General features: G+C 43.7%; 1 protein-coding gene across 1 annotated transcript in view; it reads left to right on the plus strand.

The window, feature by feature from the left end:
* Positions 1-19,424, plus strand: part of vav3 (vav guanine nucleotide exchange factor 3) — a gene marked incomplete at its 5' end in the record, with an annotated part of 63,107 nt that overhangs the window by 18,502 nt on the left and 25,181 nt on the right. The window contains 11 exons of the mRNA XM_083671747.1: positions 12,337-12,395; positions 12,663-12,728; positions 13,399-13,507; positions 13,895-13,987; positions 14,116-14,184; positions 14,316-14,419; positions 14,632-14,731; positions 15,149-15,244; positions 18,002-18,070; positions 19,002-19,088; positions 19,339-19,424. Coding sequence (XP_083527873.1) covers positions 12,337-12,395; positions 12,663-12,728; positions 13,399-13,507; positions 13,895-13,987; positions 14,116-14,184; positions 14,316-14,419; positions 14,632-14,731; positions 15,149-15,244; positions 18,002-18,070; positions 19,002-19,088; positions 19,339-19,424 — 938 coding nt within the window. The remainder of the gene's footprint in view (positions 1-12,336; positions 12,396-12,662; positions 12,729-13,398; positions 13,508-13,894; positions 13,988-14,115; positions 14,185-14,315; positions 14,420-14,631; positions 14,732-15,148; positions 15,245-18,001; positions 18,071-19,001; positions 19,089-19,338) is intronic.

Here is a 19,424-nt window from a genome sequence, read left to right on the forward strand (position 1 = left end):
TAGGAGACAACTAGAAATAAGTAGAAGTGAGAGAATTTACATGACTTATGTATGAGTCAGCCACCACTCAGTCACACAATGTGTTAATAGTTCTTACGGTCATGCTTTATTCTGTAGTGGGGTCTCAGAAGGGCCCTCAGATCTGTCTAATTGGGACATAGCTGCATTGATAGTGTAGGACCCAGAGTCTAGTATTCTAATCCTCCAAGGTCAGTGCTGGAGTAGCCATTGTCTGTGGTGAGTTCATCTCGTGGGGTGGGGGGGTGTAGATCAGCTTTGAAATTAAGTGAATAGAATTTAAGTTCAATCTATCACCGGTATTGGTTTATATATATATGTGTTTTACCAGATGTAACTTTGTTAAATGTTAAATGTTGTTAGCAATTTGGCTTTTCTGAGTGCACACTACTGAGTTTTAACCCTCTCTTCAGAAGATCAAAGACATATGTGTGTTTAGTGGTGGTGTGTGGATGTGTTAGCATTTTTTTGTGCATCTGCCCAGCATTTTGACTGGGGTCCAGATACCATAAAGTGCACCACAGGATGCTAATGAACGGTTCCTGACACACTTTTAAAAGCCAACCCCCCCCCCCTCTCTCTTTGATGAGGGCAGAGTGGTCCTCCTCACAAAAAGAATGTCAACTCAGCTTCTTCAGGACCATGCATACTCCAGCCCTCAGGAGAGGAGAGTAGGACACATCTGTTCCACCAATGGATCTCAACTGTTATTTATATCACAATCATTGAGGAGGAAGACAATAATACATATCTGCTTGTCTCTCTCTCTCTCTCTCTCTCTCTCTCTCTCTCTCTCTCTCTCTCTCTCTCTCTCTCTCTCTCTCTCTCTCCTCTCTCTCTCCCCCTATCTCCCTATCTACTTGTGGCAGTCTAGTGCCCTTCAGCTAGTCCTCTCCAAGCCGGATGCGTGTGGTTGGGTATCAGATGACAGGTGTCGGGTAATGGATACTTAGGGGACAGTGCACACAGCATGGCTTTACGCTAACAGGGGGCCAAGACTAGTCTGAGCTCTGTTTTTGATTGTGTGTGTGTGTGTGTGTGTGTGTGTGTGTGTGTGTGTGTGTGTGTTTGTGTGCAGCCATGTGGAGAAATCACACAGGGCATGATGACAGAGAGAATGTTGTGGTCCACACTTTCCTCACAGTGCTGGAGCTTGCACACCAAAGGTTGCCTCTACATTCACATTCATACAGCACATAAACATGAATGGTGCATATTGACTGTACATGTTACATGTCTGAAAGCAATGCATGTGAGTATGTAGACGGTCTGTATGGTGAGTTCCAAATGCTATGTTTGCCTGCTCTGAAACCTCTAATGCTGTGACACACTGAGAACTGTCACAGTGTATGACATCTGGCTATGCTGAAGTTACTGCTCTTCAGATATCAGCTGGGCCCCTTCAAGCATGAACGCACACATTCACATACACGCACGCACGCACACACACACACACACACACACACACACACACACACACACACACACACACACACACACACACACACACACACACACACACACCGAAAGCTGAACAGAGGCCCATGTGTTTTTTTTCTTATTCCCTTTTCCCAGCTGTGCACTACCCAGCCTGCTTGAGGGCTGTATCTCTGCTTTGGTCTTTCACGTCGTGAAAGTGAAACTTTGATGAACGCCGGCCAGCCTCCCATTGATCTCACTGTGAGAGAGCCTGCTGTCTGCCTGTAATAGTTCAGAGACGTTACAACCGGAAGCTCAGGACTGGTTTTCACCCGCACTCTTTCATACAAAAAGAGAAGCAGCAGTTGTCATCGGTTGGTTGGCCGATAAATCCTGGCGTAGGAACCAAGGTCGCCAGGCTCATTGGAGGCGCAGACAGGGGTGTTAATCCTTGTTTAATGTACCCAGGCAGGGAGGTGGAGGTGGAGGGGGTTGAGCAGAGGGCTGAAGCGCAGATGAGAGCTTGCTCTCTGGGGAGAGACTCATCTCATCTGCCTGCTGCTGTAGGAAACAGTGATGATGTCAAAGGCAGACCCTAGCACAGTCACTTATAGTATACAGTACCAGTCAAACGTTTGGACACACCTTCTCATTCAATGGTTTTTCTTTATTTTTTATTATTTTCTACATTGTAGATTAATATTGAAGACATCAAAACTATGAAGGAACACATATGGAATTATGTAGTAAACAAAAAAGTGTTAAACAAACCAGAATATGGTTTATATTTTAGATTCTTCAAAGTAGCCACCCTTTGCTTTGATGACAGCTTTGCACACTCTTGGCAAGTTTTGACTGGTACTGTGTGTTTTACATTTGTAGGTGATTAAACCCCCATTCAATGGTATTATGGCAGCCATATTGGTTTTTAGCTAACTTCTGTGTCCAAACCTTTGACTGGTACTGTGCGTACAGAGCATGCTGTACGTACCTGCTCCCTCACACTCACGCTCTTGTTTTCCATACTGGTGTTAGGGTTAGGGTTAGGGTTAGGGTTAGGGTTAGGGTTAGTGAGTGACTGGTGAGTGACTACTGTCCTCCCTCTCTGCTCTGTGTTCTGTCCCATACTCTTGGCCTGTAGAGTAAGTCAGGTCCCTGGTTTCTCACTCCGCTTCAGCTGTGTGTGTGTGTGTGTGTGTGTGTGTGTGTGTGTGTGTGTGTGTGTGTGTGTGTGTGTGTGTGTGTGTGTGTGTGTGTGTGTGTGTGTCCCACCCCCAGTAGTCACAGAGGCAGTGGAGCAGTTAGGGTCTGAATGAGAGCAGTAAACAAAGCAGTTTGACTTCCTCCTTCCTGCTCCTTCCTGACCCAGGCTGTGTGTTGTCCTACTGATGGCCCTATCAGGGACTAACTCATGCTTCCTGTGGCCATGCTGGGACCCAGGGGGCTCAAGGATATGTGTGTGTGTGTGTGTGTGTGTGTGTGTGTGTATGCCTCCCATCCTTGGTGCACATCAGCCTCAAGCCAGTCCAACGACAGCCTCTTCCAAAGCGTTTACATCCTAATATTCAACTCCATTATGAAAATTAGAAGACATTATTTAGAGGCCTTGGAGTGCTAGTGACTGTATGCAATTCGTTAATATGCATTTCGGAAGAAAGAGTATTTTTGAGAGTAAGAGTATTAATCAAGCATTCAGCTGTAGATATTACAATAGCCTTACCCGATATTTGTCAGTGCTTCATTGGAACCTCATAATATTATCAAACGTGTCCTAGATACCAGCATGACTAACATATTTAGATCATTTCAATAAGACTTAACACTGCTTGTCTTTGAGACTGTAGAGATGAGTGTGGGTGTCTGCGCTGCAACTGTAGCATGGTGCCTGTGTGCAGGGTATTGAGGTTTCCTGCGGAGACAGAGAAACCAGGGGCATTTCAAAGCACTGCTGAAATTGGGACAGCTGGAGACCCTGTGTAGCTAGAGCACTGTGGTGAGGATCAAACAGCTCCTGTGGACCACCACAGGCCTACAGTATCTTGTCTTCTTTGTCCTACTTTACCAGGACATTCTGTGTCAACCTACGGTGGTTTTGACCGTTGAACCATGTGATTAAAACGTTTCAAATCTTTTCCCCCAGTTAAAGGGTTAGCAGCCATTTTCTGAATTCATGTATCCATTTTGGCATCATTTATTCACAAATAGTGCTGTATAGAAATCAAGTGGTACTTTGTCCAACTTGAGTATTTATTTGAATGGAGCATGATTTGTCCATGGTCCTGTGTTAAGATGTGATGTTTTTGTTTACCTTGTTTACTTTTTCTGGTTACTACTGTGTCTCTCCACTCTAGCTCCATCTTGCTCTCCCCTGGGATCTCAGTGCATTAAGCTTATGCAGGAGATAAGGGATTTCATTTTCAACAAGTTTACTCGCTCCAAAGATTAAAAACATCTTAAAAACATTCTAGTAAATATTTCATGAGCACCGGAGGCTCTCATCTTTAAATGTCAGAAATAACAGAAACAAATGGGATTTCACTGGGAACAAAAATACTTTCTGATCAGGTTTTTATAGACAACTCCCAGAGATCTCTTGAAGCAAAGGTTTGGTGTGTTCCAGAGTGTAACGTAAAATCCCACACAAGCATGCCTCCTTACCATACAGCATAAGTAGACCCACTGTCGTCTTTCTCCACTGAGTCTTTTCTCAGATGGGAAGTGGTGGAGCCTGGGTCGGTCTTCCATGTATTCATTTCAAGCGACGGAGGTGGAGTGGGCGGTTTCACTGTCAGTCGAGGTGTGTGGGATGCTAAAAGCTAATCTCCAGCTATCACACGCTACCCAGGTCTCGTTCCAAACTCAAGGATAGAACCTCCCAGTAGTCCCTCAGAAGACAGCATGCTTTTGGAATGTATCAGCGCTATAACTGAGAGCAGAGGCTAGATGAAAAACTGTGTGAATGTGTACCATGTGTGACCTTCGGAGCGAAATAACAAATCATGTAGGATTTACTAGGCACATCTTCACTGCTTACGTAGCTTAGTAAATAAACCTTCACTTCATATTGTGTGTGGAGTATTATTAAATCAACCATGTTTAGCTGACTTGACTCCAAGTAACTTTAGCTGGCTTGACTCAAAATCATTTTGAGAAATGACTGTGTATTTGAAAGAGGAAGGAATAATAATGTTTCCAGTAGTAGTGATGTAGGGGCATCATTGTGTCATCACAGGAAGCTCACATAGTATCGAAAGGATCAGCAAAGCAAAAGTGTGTGAACTTGCAAAAGTGTGAAACATAGTTAGTGTCCTGTGTCAGCAAAACACATTTTAGCAACTACACACCTCGACAAAAATCCTGTAACAATGACAAATCAGCATTTTTTCTGAAATTCTTTTTAACAATTTTGCTTTCCTCAAAATTATTTTACAAGATTCATGTCGACATCACACTTCGATATGTATATGAATATATACATTGTGTTGCCCCTTTACCTGTCTCATAACGGTGTAATTACTCTAGAACATTGTATAACATGTTGGTACACTTTTCAAATAGAAAATACAAATGGAATATCCAACCCCTTACCTATTGTGTCACAAATGTCTTTCATTGAACCCCCTCATTCAAGGAAGGAAATGTTAGATATTTTTCCAAAGCTTCCTATTTATTCAGATATATTATGATACACAGGCAACCACTGACATAGAGAAATTCCACACAGAGGCATGTTTTATGTATCCATATAGTGAGCATGGAAGAGTGTGACCATGGTAGAACATGTTTTTAATGAATGAATGAATGTGCTCTTCTAAGGTTATGCTGATTGCTGCTAACCCATGTATGGCATAGATTTGACATGGCTATCTAGGGCTAGCCCATTAGTGAGTGTGTGTGGGGAACACACCTGTGTTATGCTATCTACAATAGAACTCCCCTTTGAGCAAGTATACATGCTCAGATTCATAAAAGCAATATAATATCATTTAATAATTTATTATTACCTCATAAAAGTGTGCCTTTATTAAACAGGGTGCAGTGGGCTCATAAAGTAGCTGTTGTTGCTTATTTCATGTTTTCCTTGCTTTGTTGACTTCAGATTTATGGCACCTCCCTGGGAGTTCCGGATGCTTATCATTAGCTTAGTCAACATTGTTAGCTGAATTGATGGAGGCCATAAAATGGTTGACATGTAAACTACCATGATTAACTGATTCCCAGCTAAGGCCCCCCTGCCCCTTGTTTAAACGATGATTGACAGCAGGTAGAGAAACGAGTGGAGCGATAGACAGTCTTCCGTCCTGATAAACATGTCAGAGGTACTCACCATCTGGCATCCACACAGCCATGCAACATGATGAAGCCTTGTAGGGAGGCAGAGGGTACATCAGGGGACAGGCACCTGAGCTCTCTATGAATTATTGGTCAAATGAGGGCTCCTTATATTGACGCATGACTTTAGCTGAACTAGTGACTTTTTATCCATTTACCAGAACAACTAGTCAATCAAGTCTATTGGGCTCCTGTAATCACCATGTGACACACTGATGCAAGATCATTCTTAAAAATAGTCATAGTCTTACCAGTAGTGGTGAAAAGTATTTTAAAACTCAGGCAGTTACTTCCAAAACTTCGACCTGGCTTTGTACTTCACCACAGTGATGTCACCTTGTTGGCCTGGTGTAGTCCAACACATTGGGATCCACTTTAGCCACTTAGCTATTATCCATTTCGATCACAAGGGCCTGCAGGCCCTCCTGAGATAGACCCCACTAAAATTAAAGCGTAGGGATCCATACTCAACACTACAGGATCAAAGGCTGTAGGAGGAATAAAGAAATGAGAAATGTACATACAGTATGGATTTTCATCTACCCTTAAGGACGTTGTTTATAATGTGGTCAGCATGCCTGTTGCTCAGTTACGATGTCAGTCTTTCAAGTCCAGGCCTTCCAAATGGGTCTACAAGAAGCTGAAATTCTGCGGCTTTGAAACAGAAGTACGGCAACTTTATGTTAGCGCTCACTCAGGGGGCTCCATTCTTTAGAAAGCAGTTCATATTTTCATCTAAAAGACCCCTCTGAGAGGCTAGTAGTTCCGTTTGTTTTATTTCATCCTGAGAGTGTAAAATATGGCGTGTTTCAATAGCTGTTAAGGTATAAGGAAAGTAAATCAATGTGATACAGCACTGGAGATTGGGGCCTCACTGGATATTATGGTTGTATTGTGGGTGGATACAGTAGTAGGCTATGTCTTTGGCACGACAACAACAGCCTCAATGAGAAACACAGTGGTTTAGTCAGATGGGGGAATACAATGGTGAACAGTACGTGAATGCTTATAGATATCTCCAAGCAACAAACTACAGGCCAATCAGCTCGCTGGATTACAGTAGAGTAGCCTCTGAGTAGTCATGGGTGCCAGTCATGTCAGAAACAATAGCTCGCCATGGTAACACAGAGTGTCAGATATGCAGATGAGGAGCAGAAATGGATGTGAGTAAAGAGTACTAATAATCTCAGAGCTGCTCCTACAAACAGATAAATTATGCATCAAGGCACTGTGTAAAAATTGGCTACCAACAGAGTTAGCCCCTTCTATGATTGAACCAAGACATACAGCTTGTTCAAAACATTTCTGCAATCTCTCCCTAAGTCACCAAATGTAGGCTTCACATAAAAAAGTTAATATAATTAAAAACAAAAGTTCACATAATTGGAATATACTGTAGGTTCTCATCATTTTGTTATTCCTGTACAAACACAAGTATGTATAGCAAATGGCATGGCAGTTGTGATGTACTAGTATAGCAATAGAACTTGTGACTTCACAAATGGCCGTCACACTGATGCATAATGCCCTCTCTCCTCCTCTGGTAATAGCATTCATGGATACACCATTGTCCTTCTCAACACATTACAGCTGGGGTCATTGAATAATGGTGGAAACTGTCACAATGCTTGGCGACCAGGGGTGAGTGGTGCAGCCATTAGACAATGTGTTTCAGCTGCAGGGTTTGGCCCTGAAGTCTCCTCTGTGACCACTGAGTCCCACTCCTGTAACCCTCCTCCAAAGAGGAGTATTCATATCTAGGGGACACATATGTAGGCTACACAAACCTAGTGTTATTTACAGAGCCTCTGGAAAGTATTCAGATCCCTTCACTTTTTCCACATTTTGTCGTGTTATAGACTCAATTTAAAATAGATTAAATTAAAGGAATTTGCCATCAATCCACACACAATACCCCAGAATGACAAAGCGAAAACAGGTTTTTAGAAATTTCAGTAAATGTATTAAAATTGAAATACAGAAATACCTCATGTACATAAGTATTCAAACCCTTTGCTATGACACTCTTAAAATTAGATAAAATGCAAAAATATCATCAACTGTCATTCTGGGGTATTGTGTGTGGATTGATGGCAAAATCTTTTAATTTAATCCATTTTAAATTGAGTCTATAACGTCTATAAATGTAAATAAATGAGTCTATAAATGTGGAAAAAGTGAAGGGGTCTGAATACTTTCTGAAGCCATTGTATGTAGGTTACAGTGTGCATGGTTGATGATATAACATCAAAGTGCTGATTTAATGATGGTATTGGACTGTGAGAGCAGAAACTGTGATGACAGGGTGTGGTATGAATATGGTATGGTCTGACATGTTCTATACAGTACAGTTCCTTCCTTGGTTCTGTGACAGGCCCTCTGAGTTGTAATAATGACATGTCTGTCAGAGGAGTAAGTGGTTGGAAATGGCAGCGATGTGTGTGCACTGGAGGAGCCTGTGGCTATGGTTGGATATGTGCCTGCTCTTGGTGTATGGGTGAGAGTTAATGTGAGTACAGTATGTAAATATGTGAGTGCGAGCGTGAGTGGGTGTGAGTGTTATATGTGTGTGGATATTGTGCGTGCGTGTGTGTGTGTGTGCGCGTGTGCGTGCGTGTGTGTTCTGTCCTGCTTCTCTCCCTCCGCAGAGGATGTAGTCTGTGGGGGGATGTTGTGATGTACCTTGGCAGCAGCAGTGCCCTTGTCTTTGACCTTTAGGTGTCAGACGGGATGGAGTTATTCGTTTATCGCATCGCAGCCATGCAGAGAGAGAGAGGGAGAGGGAGGGAAGGGAAGAGAAGAGAGGGAAAGAAAGAGAGAAGGGATGGACAGAGAGTATGCAAGCGGGCCAGAGATAGAGGAGGGAGAGGGAAGAGAGATGGTGGGTAGGAGACAACGAGACACCAGAGGAGAGAGGACAACGAGGAGACAACGAGACACCAGAGGAGAGAGGACAACGAGGAGGAGGGGTAGTAAACGAGTCAAACAGTGATGGATAGAGAGAGAGAGAACGAGGCAATGGAGAGTGAGAGAGACCGACAACGTGCACGGCATCCCAACGGCTGTACATGAGCGAGCAGAGCTATCTGTACATTTCCAAACAGCCCCATTCGCTAATTAGGTATTATGGATGTTAATGGGCTGTGACACTGATTGGCAAACATTAGCTCTTCCCCAATTATGCTTTCATTTGCCTGCTGATGGGGATGGAGTCTTATGAACAGCATCTGCGAGGCTTTCACCTACACTCAGAATCACACACACACTCTTTCACTCTCAGGCACACATTTCTCAGACTCATGCAAGTATACACACACACACACACACACACACACACACACACACACACACACACACACACACACACACAATCAATGAAGTAGCTCTTTCTTTTATGATATATACCTTTAGTGGAGCCACTTCTGAAAAACAATTCCATTTTCCCTAGTGGGCGCATTTGAAAAAATACTTTTTTATGGACCTTTTGTTCTCCTTTACGGCCTAGAAAATAAGACTTACTTAAGATTTGTTACTTAGCAATTACACAATTACACAATTACACAATTTAGTGAAAAGAGGGGATTGCCAAAGTTTCATGGGGCTGTGTTCCCAACCACGAAGAATCTCACTAGTGGGTAAGAGGGCATATTTGTTTTGGTTTGAATTATAAAACTATATAAAAAGCTTTCTTTCATGTTTAAGAGCACTGGGTGTTACGCATTTGTGCTTCCAAAAAAAGGTTCTCACAAGGTCCTTTTTATTAAGACAATTAAGTCTTAATTGACTTAATAATGAAACTGAATGTATTTTGGGGGTTTAGCTGAAAGAAAACAATTGGAGGCTATTTCCTGCCACTTATAACCCAGACACATCTGTCTGGCAAAAAACATAACTTATCAGATGAGTCACTGACACACGCACACGCACACGCACACGCACACGCACACGCACACGCACACGCACACGCACACGCACACACACACACACACACACACACACACACACACACACCTGTCTTGGCTAAAGAGGTTAAGACACTGGCTATCACACTACTGTATCTATGCAGTTTATCTTTGTGGACATCCCTCATCCTGCTTTTAATCTGTCCAGCATGAATTGAATTAGATGAAATTGAATGAGATAAAATGTCTAGCCCAGTCTTCCTGTATTCGGGCCTGCCTTATCCTGCACCTGCACTGACCTGATCTTACTGTAACTAACAGTAACATAATGTGCCTCTGTGACTTCGGCTGGAGGACTCACTGTCCTGCTGTTCTGGCTGTATGGCCTGAACTGCAGTAGGAGCTCCTAATACTTATTCTATCTTCATGCTCATACTTGAATCCATAAAGATTGTTCACTTTCAACTAACAATCTGTTAAGGCTGATGCCTTAATGAAACCACATGATTACAAGCGTCACAATATTTCACCTTTGATAATGCTGATCATACTGCATTTGACCATATTATAGAAACTTATTTCAAACCTTAACACTGAAACCTTAATCCATGGGGCCAGCATATTACTGGGCTGTTCTAGGAATGTACTAGCTGTTTATGACTCATGTTTTCACTGTGGCCAAACCATGACAGAACACTCATTCTAGAAAAGCCCTCCAACCAAACTGGAGATGTTCCCAAAGACACAGCTCAATACACACTAAAGCCTCTGCCTGAGAGACATGCACAACCTGACCCGCCAAGAAGAACAGCTGGTCCCAGGAAGTCCCTCAAACCATCTAGCATTTTGATCTCTGAAATCACCTCCCATGGGTCAGTCGCTAACACAAACACTAACCACGAAGAGACACGCAAAACTGACCTTAGAACAGTGTTATTGAGCGACATCTGCTGTCCCACAGGTATACACTCTATTGAAGTGCTTGATGGAGTGTATCCATCACAACACAGGCTCAAATGGAGGTGATGAAGACAGAGAGGGGAGCAAAGAGTCCCACTAGCTTCGCTAATGTATGTGACTCTAACAACAGAGAAAAATACCCCAGATTTGACTGCATTCTGTCTGTATCAGCGTAAGCATGTCACTGATTTTCTTCTCTGTTTTTATGGCACTAAAAGGATAACAGCCTATGCTTTCTAAGGAAGACTAAGACTTGGGTGGCATGATATATATACACATGCAGTTCATACATACACACACACACGCACACGCACGCGCACACGCACGCACACACACACACACACACACACACACCTAACACTTCACAAATCCACCGCCGTGCTCCACTTCTGTCTGGAAAGATAAAAATAATTTTTCTCACAACAATGACCACAGCGTATTTGTGAGAAACACACACATTGTCACAGGAATTTCTGTAGATAGTGTGAAGCCAGTGGCCTAAGCTTAATACGATCACAGAAACACCATACTTATTCCCTCTCTGTCTCTCCGTCCCTCTTGGGCCCACACAGCCAGAACAACGCTCTTATTGGACACTTTCAACCGTTTGTTTTGACCTCTGGGGTCACTGGCAGAGGGGACTACTGTACAACCCCCACCGTGTACTTCCTCTAATAACTGAACTCTGTACAATCAGAGACTTAACGTGCCTCGGGCCAACAATGTCCTCATCTGTGTATGTGTGAGTGTGTGTGCGTACATCATGTGCGTATGTGTGTATGTGTGTCTGTAATTTAATTTGTATCTGTAGAAAGTGCTGGGGGTGGGGATGGCCTGGTGAGCTGGTGTGATCAGTATTGCTCTCTGGGAGCTAGGGCGGAACTTGTGAGTGTGTGTGTGTGTGAGTGTCTGTGTGTGTGTGTGTGTGTGTGTGTGTGTGTGTGTGTGTGTGTGTATGTGTGTGTGTTTATGCTAATAGGTTATCTACAGAGAAAGAGGAAGTAACTGAACCAACAGAATAACAAACATTTCTATCAGCTTCCCAATATGAAATGGCACAAATTCATTATGATGAATGTCTGTCTTTTTCATTTAGCATCCAGTTGATACCGCTCTGCTTCTAACGGATCAAGAACACGGTCAATGACATTGTCATTACTGGGCACTTCAGCATGAAATTACATGCCATACATGCCAATGTCACTTGCAGAGCTACACATCAAATGAAACTGAGATATAGGATCAATTGTTCAGTCACTGTGTTGTCATTGGTCTTTTTGCAGCGTTCCCTGCTGTTCGGCTTTGTTACCTTTACTCCATTATACCCTGTGATTCACTTTTGGTGATCTTAAACTTACAGTTCACTGTGTTCTGCGATACAAATGTCATTGCTACCACTCCCAATATTTCCTAAATATATTCTTATCTATTTATCACCACTGGCTATTATTTGTATCATTAAATCACATTGCAATACCCTAGAAGTCTATGTGGTGTTGGAATGAAAATAAACTGTCACTGCTTAACCACAGAGCTTGTACAGTAATAATATCATATTAGAGAACACTGCCCTCTAGTGACCATGCAACATCAGTACAACACTGACGCAGAATTGGTGGTCCCACAATTGTGTTCAACCGAAACGTTCAACTGAAACTTAAATGACACACAAATAACTGATGTATCCTTTTTCATTTCATTATAGGTAATGGACACACTGTCCAAACTGTCCCACACAGCGATAGCAGAACAAACTGGAAATAGGTAAACTCTGGGAAAGTTTTTATCCCAATACTTTCAGTTGTTTATTGTAATTGGTATACAATCATGTGTCTTGTCTCTAGGTTTTGACCCAACCATATGGTTCATTTATATAAATCAGTGTGAACAGTAAAACCTGCAGAATCACCATGTTTTAACACCTGAAGAATTGAATCTTAGCACTCTGAATTGGAATAGTTTGGCCTTATATTGTATCTAGGTGGCATTTCTGTTATCTCTTAAAGCCTGTTTGTATGTTTCTCTCCAAAGGGCCTTCCCTACAGAGGTGATGGATGAAGATGAGGACATCTATAATCATCTAGAAGACCTGATCGAGTATGTGTGCCTCTCCTCTTTTCAGAGTCCAAACCTTCCACCCAAAACACAGATACATTCTTTACACATGTACTTTATTAACACCACAAACGCCACTTAGCTGACACTTTTATCCAAAGCAACTTACATTGCAGTGAGTGCATATATTTTTCAGTATATATGGTCCTAGTGGGAATCAAACCCACAACCTTAGCATTGTTAACGCCATGCCCTACCAACTGAGCCACAGAGGACCACTTTTAGTTTCTTCGTATGAATTATTATGAGCCTTAACACTGAATATTATTATATTATAAAATCATTCATAAAAGCATCCTGGTGTGCTGTAGCTTGTTTGACTCTGTCCCCAGTCAGAGTTGAATACACAGAACAGAACTACCCTGCCTGTAGACTCTCACACTGCAGCCAGTTAACCTCCCCTCCCTGGTGAGCCATTACCTGGCAGAGAGGACCTGTGGCTCATATACTCACACACACACACACACACACACACACACACACACACACACACACACACACACACACACACACACACACACACACACAGACACACACACACACACACACACACACACACACACACACACACACACACACACACAGACAGGCACACAGTGTGTTATTATAATTCAATTGTAATACTAAGGCGATGTTTCCCTCTGTGTGACAGTGTGAAAGGAGTGGAGGATGAAGAGGACCTGTATGACTGTGTGTACGATGATGAGGATGGTGGAGAGATCTACGAGGACCTGATGAGAGCAGAGGCCGTCCCCCCTCCGGTTAGTGCACTCACCCAAATCTCTGCCATCTAATATATGATCACAAACAACAACAACAACAAGCTGACCCTCTCATCTCACTATATTAATACATGAAGTGGTGACCCATATGTTTAGCCTGGAGTAATGACACCTATTGTTATGAGCCTGACATCCAGTGTTTGAGGTGGAGTCAGTCCTCTCTGTCCTTGCTGATGGGGTCAGTCTGGCCACATAAGGCTATAGTGGGTTCACTGCTATACACCTAGGGCCCTAACTGGACAGCTGCGTGTGTGTGTGTGTGTGTGCGTGTGTGTGTGTGTGTGTGTGTGTGTGTGTGTGCGTGTGTGTGCGTGTGTGTGTGCGCGCGCGTGTGCGTGTGCGTGTGCGTGTGTGTAGTTGTTACAGAAGCATGCAGAGACAGACATCAGGAGCTGCTGTCTAACAGAGATCAAGCAGACAGAGGAGAAGTACACTGAGACCCTGGAGTCTATAGAGAAGGTAAAGACTGCTGTTACTATTGTACACATAGGCCTTTTCCTTCACAGTGTTTAAGCCAAATGAGAATCTTCTTTGTACTTACACACACACACACACACACATGTTTTTCTCATCTCTCTTCCCTGCAGCAATTTATGACCCCGCTCACAACATTCTTATCCATGGTGGAGATGGAGAGAGTGTTTGTCAACATTCCGGTAAGCGACTGCACAGCAACCCTGGCTGATGGCAGAGATACAGTGATGTAAATGTAACTGTCGGTAAAACCTACTGCCCTGAGCTCCAAGGGTCTTCTGTCTCAGTTAAACATTCTGCCTGTGTGTTTCAGGATCTGGTTAAAGTACACAACACTCTCATGCTGGAGGTCCAAGACTCTGTCCTGCACAAAAGTGGCCTGAACCTCTACCAGATCTTCATAGACTACAAAGAGAGGTTTACCCCCCATAACATATCTGTATTTATGTCTCCCTGTCTCCCTGTCTCCCTGTCTCCCTGTCCTCTGTCTCCCTCTCTCCCTGTCTCCCTATCTCCCTGTCTCCTTGTCTCCCTGTCCTCTATCTCCCTGTCTCCCTGTCTCCCTGTCTTTCTTTCTTTCTTTCGTTCTTTCATTCTTTATGTCTTTCCTTTATTTTCTTGTGTTCCAGATTGCTGATATATGGTAAATACTGCAGCCATGTGGAGACGTCCATTGTTTCTTTAGATGACATCTGTAAAGACAGGGAGGATGTCCGGATGAAGCTGGAGGTAAACGTGAAATATTTCCGTAACACTGCTCAGCTCACCTGAAAAGTACTGTAAAGATGATCAGATAATGCCCCCTGGTGTTTGCCCAAGGCATTACAGATTATAGCTCGTCTTCAACAGAACCCCTATAGGTTATTTTTCTTGTCGCAAATAAAGATCTAAATAGGAGCTAATATAGATCTAATATAGATCTAAATATGGTCCTCTGTGGCTCAGTTGGTAGAGCATGGCGCTAACAACACTTAGGTTGTGGGTTAGATTCCCACTGGGACCATATGTACTGAAATGTATGCACTCACTGCAATGTAAGTCGCTTTGGATAAAAGTGTCAGCTAAATGGCTCATATTATTATATAAATACTCTTCATCATAGTGTTAGATTTAATGAATGAGTAATGGTTTACTTGTGTTTTACAGGAATGCTCAAAGAGAGCCAACTACGGCAAGTTCACACTGCGAGATCTTCTGGTAGTCCCTATGCAGCGGGTCCTCAAGTACCCTCTCCTTCTTCAGGTAAGCTACAGCTGCAGAAACCAGCCTATTGCAGTATTCTAGAATCAAGAATCATGTTGCGCCACTGAAAACCTCCACTAGAGGCACACTCCTCCATCTTTTGACTTGAGGCTACTGAGGCAGTCACTCTGTCTGTGCATTTGGCTCTTTTCTATAGTTTGGGTTGTTCTTCTCATGAGAATGATGAAGAAAGCATGACAGACAGAGTGAAGTTAGAGAGCGAGAAGTCTAAGAGTAAAGTTAGAGAGCAAGAGAGAGAAAGAGAGAGAGAGAGCGAGAGAGAGAGAGAGAGAGAGAGAGAAAGAGACAGAGAGAGAGAGAGAGAGCGAGAGAGAGAGAGAGAGAGAACAGACAGATCTGAATCATTCCTAACTGTGTGAATAGCGTCAAAAGGAGGTACTGTGGCCTCCCCTCTGGACCTGCAGCTCTGAAGGAGATTGGAAAGGTGTGTGTGTGTGTGTTTGACAGAAAAGGAAGAGGAGAGAGAGAGAGAGAGAGAGAGAGAGAGAGAGAGAGAGAGCGTGTGTGTGTGTGTGTGTGTGTGTGTGTGTGTGCGCGTGTGTTTGTGTGTGCGGTGTGTGTGGAAGAGTTGACATGCGTGACTGGCGGTGTGGTCCGAGGCTCAACCTCCTCTCCTCCCTCTCCCACCTCCCTCCCCACATCTCCCCCTACCCCTCTCCTCCCTCCCTCCCTCCCTCCCTCCCTCCTCCCTGCCCACCTGTCGGTGCGTTCCATTCCACTCGGCGGGGCAGGAGGCATTGCATAAGGGTGAGGAGTGAGTGGCAGTCTGAGCTGTCTCCGGCTGGGGCCCCCTGGGGACTCTGGGCTGGAGTGTGACGACCTGGCCCTCGCTCTGCTCCACTGGAGGGAGCACGCTCTGGGGCAGGCAGGCCAGGGGAGGCGAGCGGGAGGGGTAGCTCAGGGAGGAGTGTGCTGGTAGAGGAGTGACTACTACTAACTAAACTTAATTTTCCTAAAAAGGGTTTTTCGGCTGCTAAATGTCTGTATTATGCTGCAAGAAAGTAATTATTTGAGCGTGACTTGCTTTACAATGGGCTATGGGGTTAAGGGGATACGATGTGGAGTAAGGGGGTGCAACATCCAGTGGGTCCTCCTCCTCCTCCTCCTCTCCTTCTCTCTCTCTCTCTCTTTCCATTTCTCTCTTTACCTTGTCATTATTTCAAACTGACTCCCACTAGTCCCTAACTCACTATAACTGGTATCCATTAATATGTCTACACTGTCAAGAGTCTTCCTTCTCTCTCTCTCTCTCTCTTTCTCACTTTCTCTCTCTCTCTCTCACACACACACACCCACACACACATCCCCCCCTCCTCTCTTTCTCTCTCTCACTATAACTGGGAACCATCAATACGTCTGAACTATCTGTAGTCCCCCCCCCAACACCCACTCACCCACCCCCCTCCCTTTCTTTCCCTCCCTCTCCTTCTGTCTGTCTGCGTGGGTGTGTGGGAGTGGGAGCAAGAGATGAGGAATAGGGTCCTGTCCTCTAGCTTGTGATAATAATGCCAAGGTTCAGCTCGACTGACGCCTGGGGTTTGAGGACTGCCAGGCAGACATATATCGCCCGGGGCGAAGGGGAAACCATTTATCTGGGCTGTGTGAAGGACATGCATGGTAACCTTCCTTATCCTTCACACAGCAGCCTAGATGTCTTGTTTACGCCGTGTGAAGCAGAGGAAAGCAATTTCAGCCACACACACACACACACACACACACACACACACACACACACACACACACACACACACACACACACACACACACACACACACACACACACACACACACACAAGACACACACACACGCACACATGCACATACACACACATGCACGTACACACACACACACACACACATATACACAAAATCATATTTATTGCTGTACCTTCCATGGTAACCTTTCCTGTTTTTTCATTTCATATCTAGAGCTATGGAATTTCATTCTCTGAGTGTGTTTTTGTGTGTGTGTTTTTGTGTGTGTGTGTGTGTGTGTGTGTGTTGGTGTACTATACAGTATGTGTGTGTTGGGATGCCTGTGTATGTGCTTGTTAGTGTTTGTTGGTGTGTACTGTACTGTGTGATGAATGTGGCTTCGTTCGTAGATGCCTGGCCTGTAGGGCAAACAAAGCAACTGCCTCCCCCACTATTTTTTACCAGATAACCACCATCATCCACTCACTAATTTGATGCTAGCTGAAAAGAAGTGTTACCAGACAGTAATATGTCGCAGTCTGTGTTTTCTAAATTAGCATCCCAAATTGATATTACAGTTTTGAACATCCCTCAACAGAAAACGGATGGTTTTGACCAGCTGGAACATTCACCGCAACTTCTAATTGCACCCGTGGGTTCGGACAGTGGAGCTGATATCTACCTCTCGTTGTACAATTGTCCAAAATGCCAAACTACAAAGACCCTTTCTAATAGTGAAGTATGGTCAGAATGCACAACTCTTAGTGGGGTGCAGAGCTAAGAAAAGTCAGTATAAAATTAATAGAGCCTGCACACTCAATTGCTCCAACACCCCCCCACCCCCCTCCCCTTTTGACTCTGTGATGTTTAACTGCAGTTAAATTGTCAGGCAGAGAGATAGCCTAATTCCTACATCCTAATTCCTACATCCTACATGTCGTCTGTTTTTCCTCCTCTCTTTAATTAGCTGGCGAAAACAGGAAGAAACAGCAGTTTTAAAGAGAGAAACACACTGACTGAGGTGTGACTTTGTTTTAACAGGAACTAGTAAAACACACGCACGACTCCACTGACAAGAGCAATTTGAGGAAAGCACTGGATGCCATGAAGGTGGGTGGGTGTTTACGCCGTGTGAAGCACAGCAAAGCAATTTCAGCCACACACACACACACACACACACACACACACACACACACACACACACACACACACACACACACACAGTTTAGTAACTGAAGTATACTGTACTGCACTTAAGAAATGAATGGTCTCTCTGGCTGTGCGGGTGTTGGGGGGGACAGTGTTTTACCTAGTTTGACAGGTACCCGAGTTCGGCTGGAAGTAAAGAAAGTCACGCTGGGATGAAAAGTGCAAATGTGCTCAGAGGCATCTGCAACCATTTCAATTGGCTAAATTATCCACTTCACAGTGATTGGGGGAATCAGGCTAATCTGGTTAACTTTTCTGTAGTGTCCCTGCGTGCTACCCTAGTGTGTGGGTTCTAGTGCTGATTATTCTGCGTGTTATGATAGATGGTGTTTTAAATATCACTACTTGAACCCGGCGGTGATGTATAAAATGGCTCCTACATAAGAGATGTATAAAATGGCTCCTGCATAATTACACGACAGTTAATCATGTATGGAGAGAGGCCCTCAACTGTATGTTAATATCACAAGTGGTACATATAAATCAGTTGATAGCTCCAGAATAGCTCTGAAATGTATGTCAAATATCTTACTATAACGCTGACTAGAATAAATAATAATCAGACTTACAGAGCAAATAGTCCTCCTAGGTCATGTTTCAATAGTCAATAGTCAGTTAGTACTGTAGATACAATATGGTGGAAAACTAGTTCTCTCAACTTTCAGAGGCAATGGACAAGGGATGGAAGTACCTTTTGTAAGAAGTGAGCAAGTCTTTTTTTCTTTCTTTGTAGGCCTATTGATGTGAGCCTAACGAATACTAATGCAGTCATCTTGAATATTAATTCCTAACATTCGGTATTGATATTGTATGTCTTCAATGTGTCATGCAGGACTTGGCTCAGTATGTCAACGAAGTCAAGAGAGACAACGAGACACTTCGAGAGATAGACCAGTATCAGAAATCCATTGAAAACCTTGTAAGCCACTTGTCATTATAAATCACTCCTTGCAACACACTGATCAACCATTGTTACTACCCTGTCTGCTTATTCTTCAAGTTAAAACACTCATTGAACTTAACAGGCCAACAAGTGTTAGAAATAAACATTGGCATTGTAAAGTTACTGTGCACATTGTAGCAGAGCTGAGTTTTCTCTCTCTCTCTCTCTCTCTCTCTCTCTCTCTCTCTCTCTCTCTCTCTGTCTCTCTCTATCTCTCTTCCTGCAGAATCAATCTCTCGGTAACTATGGGAGACCGAAAGGGGACGGAGAGGTACGTGTCGCTTCAGTCGACAAACGTGCCAAACAAGACAG

This window comes from Argentina silus (genome assembly GCF_951799395.1).
Source record: "Argentina silus genome assembly, chromosome: 1".
In the NCBI taxonomy this organism is placed as follows: domain Eukaryota; kingdom Metazoa; phylum Chordata; class Actinopteri; order Argentiniformes; family Argentinidae; genus Argentina; species Argentina silus.